The sequence below is a fragment of the Colias eurytheme genome, chromosome 29 (assembly GCF_061535395.1).
Source record: "Colias eurytheme isolate Ceu_HAF_F1 chromosome 29, ilColEury1 Martin Lab GWU primary, whole genome shotgun sequence".
Classification (NCBI taxonomy): Eukaryota; Metazoa; Arthropoda; class Insecta; order Lepidoptera; family Pieridae; genus Colias; species Colias eurytheme.
This window is the reverse complement of record NC_143008.1, coordinates 4,546,549-4,558,623: the sequence shown is the minus strand read 5'-3', so window position 1 is coordinate 4,558,623 and position 12,075 is coordinate 4,546,549. Positions and strand designations below refer to the sequence as shown.

Below are 12,075 nucleotides of genomic sequence, written 5' to 3'. Positions count from 1 at the left end.
AATAAACCCTTAAGAAAACATTACATTTTCAAATCAAATCAAAACTTACAAAACATTACAGAAAACTTTTCCATAGTAACTTAGTTTAAATAAACTTAAAGAAAAACTTTTTCTTACTCCTTGTTACACAAAATATAAATAAAGACTTTAAACAATAAACCTTATTGTTTTATTTAACCCATAACCTTTCCTTCTTAGTAGTGTAGTTAACACATACAACTTTAACATGTATCACAAGATAATAAGTTGAGCAATAAATCTTATAAAATAAACAAATCTTCCACCTTTCTATCAAATGAAAATATCCATTTTTTAAATCTAAAGCTAAATATACTTTAGTGCTTGCTAATTTATCTATAAGATCGTCTACTATTGGAAGAGGATATTCATCTTTTAAAATCTTTTTGTTTAACAATACAAATCCTAATTGAACCGTCTTTCTTTTTTACCAATACCAGAGGACTAGCAAAATCTGAATAACTTACCCTTATAATGCCGTCTTTTAACCATTCTTGTATCTGCTTGTCAACCTCGTGCTGCTCCTTAGGTGACAGTCTGCGTGGCCGCTGTGCAACAGGTGTCTCATCCATCAAAGTAATTTTCAGTTCCACTGGAGCTTCCTTTGTTTGCTGTGGCTTGTAGCTGTCAACTAACCTCACTACTTCATCTTTCACACTTTCATTACTTACTGTACCTACAAGATCAACAGTAGAAAAAAAACAATTAATTTTCGTCATCCAACTTTCACCTTTCGGAAAAACAAACACTGTTCCTTCATCCATTACCATAAAAACATTGCTCAAGAACGCACGACCTACAATAGCACAGTAAGGCATACAGTTATTAGGTACAATATAAAATGTCTCTTGTTCGAAATCACGCCCGTCTATTCGTAACTTCACAATACAATGTCCAAGTGTTTTAACTTTTGCACTGCCGAGACCGGTGAGTACAACATTGTCGTCGTATTTTGGAGTACACATCGATAAATAAACGTCCTCGTTGACCAAATTCACGTCGCTACCACTGTCCATGAGCGCTGTGGTTTCAATATTATTCAAAATTATTTTTTTCAAACGTTTTTCTTCACTTTTCTTTGTTATTTCGTCATTGTTTACAATCTTCATAACCTGTTGAGACTTGTCATCTGTCAACTGATTAATACAAACTTCATTGCAATCATAGTCAATCATTCGTTCATTAATTCTTATGCCGCCATCTTGACCGACAAACTTCAGATCGGAACTTGATTCGCCGACAGATCCGAACATCGTTCTTTTCATACTTCCGATTTGTTGCGATTGAATTTCGTTCTTATCGCCGCCGCTTGCGCTGACGCCATCTTGTTTATGAATGCTTCTATTTTGAAATCTTGATGCGCCCGTTGTTTTCAAATCACATGCTGATGCTATATGTCCGTATGAGTTACAACGAAAACATTTAGCTCCTTTTTCTTTGTTAGGACAGCTTGATGAGGCATGCCCGCGATCGCCACAATTATAACAACGTAATGGGTTTCTTACATGAGATGAATTCGAATATACACTTGTAGGCTTTTCTTGACGGTCTTGACTGGGACTAACTTTCTTTGTTTTTGACTTTACTAACTCATAAATTTTCAGCTTTTCTTTTAATTCCGCGTACGTTTTAATCCCATATAGCATAATCTTACTGGATTCATCATCGATAATACCGTCAACTATGTACTTTATAGTCACGTAATCAGCTAATTTGCCGCGCTTACCCATCTCCTTCATGATGAGTAGATAATCAATGCAACTTTCATTCGCCTGTTTTGTTCTCGCACTCATTAATTCATGTACCGTTTTTGTATCCCACGTAGATGGAAATTCCTTTGATATTTCTTCCGCCAGCTCCTGCCATGTCTTAAATGGTCGTTCCGATTTAAGCCAAAGAAGCGCCGTCCCGCTTAGAGATCGCTTGGCAACAAGAAGTTGCTGTAATGGTGTCCACTGAAATATTAATCCGTTATCTTCGATATCTTGAATCCACTTTTGTACAGGGTAATTAGAGTCCTGTCCGGTAAATTTCGGTATAAGGTCCGCCGTCATGAATAGTGTGTTCTGTTGCTGCTGTGTGTCGCCGCCATTTTGTTTAAATTCTTTTCTTCCTTCGTCTTCAATATTAAAACTGCTGCTGTTTCTCTTATCCTTTCTTCCCATCTTTGCGTCTTTTGTAGTTGTCGTCTTATTGGAATACGTCTTATTAGTCGTCGTCGTCTTATTAGCATGAAAAGTTGTACCACGCCGCGCCGCCTCGCCCGGTGAGATAACCTTACTTTCCCGCCGATCGTCTTTCCGTCGTAATCTTCGATTTTCCTCTTTCAATTGGACGAGCCCCCAAGATTGTAGGATCGGGGCTAAATGAAAAACACTTTTGAACTTCTTGAGATTTATTTTCGGACCACAATCTTAATTTTTAGAAAACATCTTACAGAGAAACAGCCGTCTTCACCCACGATCCCAATGAAAGAGAAAGATCATTCCTCATTCGCTCTTTACTTCACATTCACTCATTGATTCAATCATAGTCTATCGTTCTTTCATTCTAATCATCGGTCAGAAACTAATCTTACACACGTTCAGACACATAAATTAATCATTCATCTCACCTTATCATCCCACACTAATAATATTTTTGTTTTAAAATTATGTAATAATCAGAATATTTGTGTTTGTAATAAATAATTGTGGGAAACAAATTATGACAAGGAAAAAAAAACGTTTTGTTTTTAATAATTCAATTCTTTATTAATAATATATACATATGAAAAATATAATCTAATTTTATACCTTTTTAAGTCTTTTATTCCTGGAAGGGTAAACCCTATTTTCTACTGATACGCATAAATTTATACTTGCTAATTGTGGTAATCCCCACTTACCACTATTAGCAAGTAGGTATGCATTTTTTTTATCAAAACTTATGTATTCATGTCCAAATAAAATATTAAGGAATATTTTATTAAGACGAATTTAATACGCGTCTGCACAGGCCCGGCCGAGCGGCGAGCGGCCATCTTGACTGACGGAACAAGATCGCCATCGGTAATTAGGATTAGGATACGTGCCGAGTCATTTTTATTAGTTTAAAATAATAGACATATCCTGTATAATTTGCATATATTATGCATTCATTTTAAAGGAAATATAGTCTAGTTTTAAAATAAGTAAGTAAAAATGAAGCCGAGCGCATAAATTTGTCGTAATAAAATTAAATTGCGAGAAAATCTAACAAAAAAAAGTACAATTAAGTATTATCATTTTTTTTAAATATGAAATTGTAAGTTCGAAGTATATATTTTCTACTCTAAAGGCGGGTTTTCACGTTACGAGTACGCTCGGACCGAGTGAGCTCGGATGACTACTCGGACGCTACTCGTAACGTGTAAACATGTAATCCGAGCGTACTCGGTCCGAGCGCACTCGTCCGAGTTTACTCGGACTCTGCTCTACTTTTCAAGTTCACTCGGATTCATTTTTTGAAAACAAAATGGCGACATCCAAGAAAAAGTGGAGTGAACGGGAGATGGTGAGGTTTGTAGAGCAAAAATAAAGACGCACGAAATGCCGCAATACAACGCATCATTCATAACCTCAACATGGAATGTACAATCCAAGATGTAAACAGCAAAATTAATAACATCCGTAGTACATACATGCAAGAAAAAGCCAAAATTAAAAAATCCACTGGGACTGGATCTGGCGCTGATGACATTTATGTTCCCTCATTGGCGTGGTTTGAAATTGCTGACAGATTTCTGTCGGGTGTTATCAAGAGCAGGAAAACCTTTCAGAATGTGGTAAGTTTAATAAATTATAATAAACTATAATTTTATTTTAGTTAGTAATTAGTTTTTATTATTCAAATATAAGCACGAACATAGAAGGAACTTAGGTAGGTTTTTTTAAAATATTCTGCTTCTTTGCCATGGAACGGCACCTTCTCCGGTGAAATAGTTTGTAAAGTCAGTTCGTTTTTGTTCTGCCAACCGAGATGTATTATTACTTCCTTGTTGCACAAGATCTGCAATATTACTTGAAGAAGGTTCCTGTCTCCAAGAACCTGGTCGATCATCTGTGTCTACAATTCCGACAGGTGCATAATTGTGCAAGGCTGTCTTCATGAGCCAGTTGTGAAGTGCACAAGTTGCTTTGACAATTTTGTCAACTTTATCAGGACCCAAGTATATTGGAGTCCGATATATTCTGAATTTGGACGTTATTATACCGAAGGCATTTTCTACTATCCTTCTGGCCCGAGAAAGGCGGTAGTTTAAAATTTTCTTTTCAACTGTCAGTGGTAATCTTCGAGAATATGGCTTCATCAAATAGTGTTTTAATGGAAATTCTTCATCCCCTAAAATGACACCCCCAGAAGGAAAATTCAGGGTCCCATCTTCCAATTTCTTTTTAAGTATTGAATTACTAAATATAGAGGCATCATTCAATCTACCCTGGCTGCCTACATCAATATATGTAAAACAGTAGTTAGCATCTACCAGTGCTAACAGTACAGTGCTAAAGTACCCTTTATAATTAAAAAAATCACTTCCACTGTCACTTGGTTGTTGTATATTGATGTGCTTGCCATATAGAGCACCAAAACAACCAGGAAAGTTCCAACGATTACTATATCCTCTTGAAATAATATTCCATTCTTCAGCTGTCTTTGGAACCTAAAAAAAGTAAAACATAGTATGATATTAATTTGCTTTCATTTTCTTGTTACAGGAAAATTCTAATGAAGGCGAAGAGCATTCATGCCCTTCACCAGACATTGCAGCCATCGTATCACCAGACATTCCAGCCATCGAATCACCAGACATTCCAGCCATCGAATCACCAAACATTCCAGCCATCGAATCACCAGATATACCAGCCATCACTTCACCAAGTACATCAGATAGATCTCAATTTGTTGTGCCTTCAAACAGAAAAAGAATAAAAAAAACACTGCCTCAACATATCAGTAAAACTATAGAAACACTGGAGTCAATTAAAGATCAGGCATTAAGTCGGGAAAAAGAAGATGAGATTTTTCATTTCGGAAGAAATATAGCAAGTCAACTACGGCAAATGCCACTTCTAGTGAAGCACGACATTAGGTTTGTACTTAAACCGGCCATATTTCTCGGCTCCCCCAACTACACCATCATGATAAGTCGATATCAGTGACACAATGTTGGAATCGCGCCACAACACGACACCCAAATCTTCAGTGTAGCTACTGACGATCTCGCCCTCCCTAAGCTCGTGCTTTTGCAGTTTCTTGATGGCTTCGGGGACAAACTCTCTATTTACTCAAAGAGTTCCGAAGCAGTCTGTCTTCTTCGATTTTAGGAAACGGGCAAGTAAAGGCGAGTTATAGAAATTGTCCATGACCAAAGTGTGCCCTAGGTACAAGGGCTTCACCAGATCATGGACAATTCTGGCGGTAACGTTGGTGGGTAGTGGTAGCATGTCTCTCGGTTCTTCAGTCAAGTCTGTCACTGCGTCTCTCGATTCTTCAGTCAAGTCTGTCACTGCGCTTTATTATTTTGTGGATTCGCGGTGTCGACCTTTTGATGGGGACGTCCCGTGCGACACCAAGTCGGGACTTTTAAACGTTTTTTTGGATAGGTCGGCATATTGTTAGGAACATCGATACAATCGACCGTATCATACCCGTTTTGACTTTGATGAAATTCGGCGTCCTCAATATTATTTGGCTCGTTCAAGGCAAAATTCACACGAGGTTGACTTACATTTTGATTCCGGAATCTATTATTATTGAATTGCCTCTTGCGGCATTGCTCAATCGTATGGCCGGGGTGTTTGCAATAACGACAAAATATTGTTGGTAGAATTTTGATGATTAAGCGAATATTGATTATTAAATGAATTTTGACGGTTAAACGAATTTTGATGATTAAACGAATTTTGGTTGATAAAATTAGTATCTCTAGAAAATTGGCCTTTGGTTTATACCCGTCGAGCAATTCACGTAGCTGAATGCAGGATGTTTAAAGGACTTATTATAATCGTCGTGATTTTAAAAGTAAGTTCAATATGTGTAGTTTCTATTATAGTCCCAATGTACTTGGTACATTGTACAAAACCTAAATTATAGACATATAAATAAAAAAGGTACCTGTAAATACGTCAAATAAAAAATAAAGCGTTCACTAGGAAATTTTGCATTTGTGACAAAATAAAACTAAATAATTGAAATAATCAACGTAAACATTTATGAATAGGCACTAAAAAAACTCAAAAACACTTCTAATCAACATGAAAAGTATTTTTAAACATGTATTTTTTTTGAATATGAAAGTATTTTTTAAATGAACTTTTAAAAAATACTTTTTTTTTTTTAATAATTTTCTTGTTAGCAGAAATTTCTCGTATTGAAGTATACACCGGAACCAAATTAATATCTTCTATAGCCTTAGTTACTCGTTGAATAGTAGATTTTTGTTTCATTATTTTTATTATTTCGGCTTCACTCCAGTTATCGTCGAATTTGAGTTTGTACTTGTATGCTGCAACGTTGTGCTTGTTCAATCTTTTTTCTTTCTTTGTTGAAGTTGGTTCTTAAAGCATTAATTTTTTTCTTCAATAAATCTTCGGTGTATGCAGGTTTATATACTCGAAGTGCTTTGACTATGCTTGATAAAGCAAGCGACCTTACTTTTAATTTTCCACAATGCAGGATAATCTCTGTAGAGAGATATTAATAGTAACACAAAATCACGCTCGGTAATTACGTCGGCGCTTGCCGCCAACGCAACGTCGGTTCGTCGTCTGCCATCTTCGATGTTCCGGCCGCAAATGAATAAAACTTGTTAAGTCGCGTCAAGTCGCATCAAGCGCAAGGCGGTTCAAGTGCCGTCAATCAAAATTTTTGTCAAGTATGGTCCAGCCGTAAACGATCCTGTAAACGATCAATATTCACTTCAAGCACGTAGACTTGTCTAGTGCACTTGATCGTCTCGCGGACCCTTTAGTGCTGCGTTTGCGTGAATTCTTTTTTAAATTTTTCCATTTCAAGCGCAGCTGCTGAGGTGTCCTAGGACAATTCGTAGCCTGGACATTGAACCGCTCGGTCAATCGAACCCACTCTTCGTTTTTCATTTTGTTGTTGGTGGCGTTCGTTATTTTTGTTGTAATAATTGTACTGCCTTCTATTAAGTCAAGCAAAAACTTCGATTCCTCTTTTGTAAGAGGATTTAGGCGCGAAATTGAGCGTAAGTTGGGAGCACAACAGCGTCAGTTGAGAGGCACACCATTTTTACAGACCGTTCTAGAGATCATCTTTTCCATTGAATTTTCTTTTTTAAAATAACTGTCAATTATTTTAGACTTTTCTTGGGTATTTCTTCTTCGCAATTAATATTAGCTGAATCGGTTTTTGATGTAGATGGTTTAGAGAATGAAACACATTACACAATACGGACGCTTTACTTGGATATTTTCAGAACTATGATCAATGCAATGCTTTGTTCTCAAAAGTGTTTTTAAACCTTTGTAAGAACCTTTACTTAATATTTTGTTAATATTTTTAATATGTTGAGCACAATGTGCACTTTGCGTTTACAGAATTGTCTTTTTGCATAGTTTTCTCACTCTCTCGCATCATAATCCTCCTCAATTTAAATTGGTTTTGAAAGTGACATGTTATGAAACTTTTTATAGCTTGGACATATCCAAGGCATTTCGTAAGATTACGCCGTATACAAACAGCGCCGTCATTTTAAAAATATTGCCTTGTATTAAGCCGTATAACTTCATAGTCAATGCAAACGCCGTTTAGGTACATTATGCCGCGGCGCTGTCAATCACAACAAGAATTTTCGCATTTGCATTGGCAAACAATTCAATGCCTGTGAAATGAAACACATTAATAGATTAAAAAAAAATATATTTATTAAAATTTATAGACATGATTTATAGCTTTTATTAGTTCATAAAATGGGTCCAATTTATTTTTTTGGACCCATCTCCGCCACTGATACTCGATTATAACATCTGCAAAGTTGGACAGTTGGCTATAATTGTTCTTTTTAAACCAACATTTAACCAACCGCCATTGGGACTCAATTCGCTGGGTATGAGTCCCATCTGGAGCCACAAAGGGATTATCGGGATACGAGTGGTTCACTTTTTTATGGATATACCCATGTTCTGCCAAGCAATCGTAGGCCTGCCAGTAGTCTGTGTGTATAGTAGTCCCCTCTAACATACGAAATTTCATTTTAATCGGTTTCCGTAGTTTTTACGTGAAAGATAACAAACATCCATGCTCACAAATTTTCGCATTTGCATTGGCAAACAATTCAATGCCTGTGAAATGAAACACATTAATAGATTAAAAAAAAATATTTATTAAAATTTATAGACCTGATTTATAGCTTTTATTAGTTCATAAAATGGGTCCAATTTATTTTTTTGGACCCATTTCCGACATTGATACTCGATTATAACATCTGCAAAGTTGGACAGTTGGCTATAATTGTTCTTTTTAAACCAACATTTAACCAACCGCCATTGGGACTCAATTCGCTGGGTATGAGTCCCATCTGGAGCCACAAAGGGATTATCGGGATACGAGTGGTTCACTTTTTTATGGATATACCCATGTTCTGCCAAGCAATCGTAGGCCTGCCAGTAGTCTGTGTGTATAGTAGTCCCCTCTAACATACGAAATTTCATTTTAATCGGTTTCCGTAGTTTTTACGTGAAAGATAACAAACATCCATGCTCACAAATTTTCGCATTTGCATTGGCAAACAATTCAATGCCTGTGAAATGAAACACATTAATAGATTAAAAAAAATATTTATTAAAATTTATAGACATGATTTATAGCTTTTATTAGTTCATAAAATGGGTCCAATTTATTTTTTTGGACCCATCTCCGCCACTGATACTCGATTATAACATCTGCAAAGTTGGACAGTTGGCTATAATTGTTTTTTTTAAACCAACATTTAACCACCCGCCATTGGGACTCAATTCGCTGGGTATGAGTCCCATCTGGAGCCACAAAGGGACTATCGGGATCCGAGTGGTTCACTTTTTCATGGATATACACATGTTCTGCCAAGCAATCGTAGGCCTGCCAGTAGTCTATATGTATAGTAGTCCCCCTCTAGAACATGTTTTTTGATGAGGGGCACTAGTACTTCCGCTGACCTTATATTTTCTGGGCAAACTTCCAGTCTCAGGTCCTCACTCCCATCCTCGATGAGGCCCAACACCCAATGGCTTTCCACTCGTCGACCTAAAATAATGAAACATACTTTATAAAGCAAAAGTTGTTTCCGGGTGGCAAAAAAAAAATAACCTAACACCCGAAGGCTTAGGTATCAATCTGGACAATTTTTCCCAGGGCCACCTACCTTGCCAATTGCCTCTAGTTTCTCCAGCTGGTATGCTATTGCTACAGTCTCGCGACAGTAATTATACCAGTCGGAAACTGTACCATCGACAAATATTGTAGCCCCCCCCCCTCATGTCTGGGTCTTTCTCGATTGCCCTCTCATAACTCCACCGGCCGGTGAAACAATACATTAGGTACAGTAGTTAATTATTGCTCTCTCGAACCACGTGTTTCTTGCCCGTGTTATTCTGCCACGGGCATTACGGCAGGGGTCCTTCTGGCACCGAAAATAGCCCACATTCTCTCCAGTTAATTCAATGGGTGAGCGGTGTCGGGGGCATAATTTTTGCATTGGTATCATTTGGTTTGCTTCTGCAAATTCAATGCGCTGCTCCCTCGTGCGGTGCATGGAGAGCAGTGCATGACAAGACGAGTGTGATTCATTCTTTGTAGAATTTCAGCCACGTATAATGATTTTTTTTTATTATAGGGATATGATATTTTCTTATTATTTTTTAGGTGGATTACTGCTGTCTCGCACTTCACACAAACTCTGAACAAGAGCATTCCGGGTAGCAACACCTTCCTTTAGTGCCAGGTTGTTGCTGGCAGAACGTTCAACATATCAACATAAGGATCTAATTGGACCTCCTGAGGCAATTCTTCGTCGCTCACTTGTTCCATACAAATGTTAGGCTTATTGCAAATGTTATGTAATATAGCACAAGCATTCACAATAGAGCCAGCTGCTTCAGGTGAATAATGCATCACTCTATGCACAAGCAAGCAACGAAATTGTGCTTTCAGTAGCCCAATTGTCCGTTCAATTGTGTTTCTTGCCCGGACATGCAAGTTCGTGTAGTGTGCTTCTGGCGAGTCTGGAACTGTGTCCAATATTGGTGTCATCATTGTTTTTATAAATAACACTTATACAGAGAAAAACATCTTTATTGTAACTTTTTAATTAATAATTGCAATATTTATTAGTTTATAAGAATCTTCTAGCTTTCGTTTTTCTTAAATTAATGTAAATGTAAACTGTATAAAAAAATGTAAACTAACATAGTAATTAAGAAATTATACTCACAAGTGGACCTCTGTTGTTCTATTAATAAATAAAATAATAATAATAATTATACTTTTTTATTTTTATAGGTTGTTGGTGGAGAGGATGTTAGCTTGTCAGGTGTACCTGCTACAGAAACTGTAGACGAATTGACTGTGGATGATGCTGCTTATGAATATACACCAATTCCTGAAGATTGGACTTACTTATATACCTTATAACTCTTTTGTTTGTCATAACTACAAGTAACAACAAAACATTTAAAAATAAGATCTTCAAATACTTAAAGTAAAAAAAAAGTTCCTGATAAAGCTAGTAGAATAGTATTTACGTTGATTGTTGAATCTCAACTTTTCCAGATGAATGGAATACTCCAGGAACAAGCAGTCAACCCACAGTCGCTCCACCTCTTCCTGCTCCTACTCCGCCACCAGCACTTACACCAACACCAGGTCCAGTGCAAACCCAGTGGCAACCGCCGAAAAAAAAGAAGAAGCCTGAAGATTTAGTTTTAAAAGTATTTAAGGAGTGTGAGAGGAATGCTAGGGAGTATGAAAAGGAGCGTGACCGAATTGCGCAAGAATTAGAACGAGAGAGGATTCGTCAGCGTGATGTAGAGCTTCAGTTGCAAGCTCAGTGGTTAGATTTTATGAGAGAGGCGTTAAAGGTTTTAAATAGATATTTAGAGAAAAGAAGTGAATAGTGTCTGATTTTTCATTTTATTTGTATTAAGGATTGTTAACAGACTATATACCTATACACTATTCACTTCAATTTCTTAAAAAGAAAACATTTTGTATTTGTTAGAATTAAATTTATTTTGCTTAATCTATACTCATACTTGAGTCCAGCAGTGGGCGTCGTGCGAATGAGATGGTGAAATTATATATTTTATGAAAGTAATATCTTAAAGGTACTTCTATTTTGTAAATAACGAACATTATATTTGTTTCAAACATATTAAACTATATTTACATTATGAAGCCGATTAATCCTATCTACTAACATGTTTCTTATGGCTCTACTGCGAATCAATTCATCTGAAGAACCACTTTCGCGAAAAGGTTCTTCTAGAGAGGAAAATGTTGAAACGCCTAATCCAGAAGAATATATTATATCGTCTTCAGGATCAGGCAACATAAAATCTAATGCTAGGTTGTGTAGAACGCTACATGCCATTATGATCGAAGCACACCTCTCAGGGGTGTAATGTAATGTGCGGTCCTTACTAAGGCATCTCCACCTATTTTTGAGTCTTCCAAAAGTATTTTCGATCACAACTCTGGCCTTCCCATGGATGGTAGTATATTTTGCCTGTGGAGTGCCTTCAGCAGCATCTGTGATTGGTGTCATCAACCGAGGCCTCTGTGGATATCCAGAATCCCCTGAAAAAATATTTTTTGCATATTGAATTATATAATCTTACAACAGACAATAACCTTATCACTTAATTATCTATGTCTTTATTTATAATTGGAACAACCTACATGTAAAAAAATAGTTACATAAAAACCACACTTGTTCATTATTCCGGTGTAAGTCTTGGATGTACCTATTGGCTTGACTGTTTTCCCAAATAAAAGCGTCATGGGTGGCACCTCCATACTTGGCATTAATATTTAAAA

At 36.7% G+C, this 12,075-nt stretch overlaps 2 protein-coding genes and 1 pseudogene across 2 annotated transcripts; 1 reads left to right on the top strand and 2 right to left on the bottom strand.

Moving 5' to 3' along the window:
• Positions 1 to 588: 588 nt before the first annotated feature.
• LOC149896214 (uncharacterized) lies at positions 589 to 2,300 on the bottom strand. The gene is made up of 2 exons (XM_090117936.1): positions 786 to 2,300; positions 589 to 694 (listed from the first exon to the last, which is right to left on the bottom strand). The coding sequence occupies exons 1-2, from the start codon at positions 2,181 to 2,183 to the stop codon at positions 686 to 688; spliced, it is 1,407 nt and encodes a 468-aa protein (XP_089974062.1). The 5' UTR covers positions 2,184 to 2,300; the 3' UTR covers positions 589 to 685.
• A 4,100-nt stretch (positions 2,301 to 6,400) lies between these two features.
• LOC149896213 (uncharacterized) lies at positions 6,401 to 9,518 on the bottom strand (annotated as a pseudogene).
• Positions 9,519 to 10,230: 712 nt separating this feature from the next.
• LOC149896212 (uncharacterized) lies at positions 10,231 to 11,354 on the top strand. The gene is made up of 3 exons (XM_090118373.1): positions 10,231 to 10,236; positions 10,540 to 10,643; positions 10,808 to 11,354. The coding sequence occupies exons 1-3, from the start codon at positions 10,231 to 10,233 to the stop codon at positions 11,151 to 11,153; spliced, it is 456 nt and encodes a 151-aa protein (XP_089974499.1). The 3' UTR covers positions 11,154 to 11,354.
• The last annotated feature ends 721 nt before the right edge of the window (positions 11,355 to 12,075 follow it).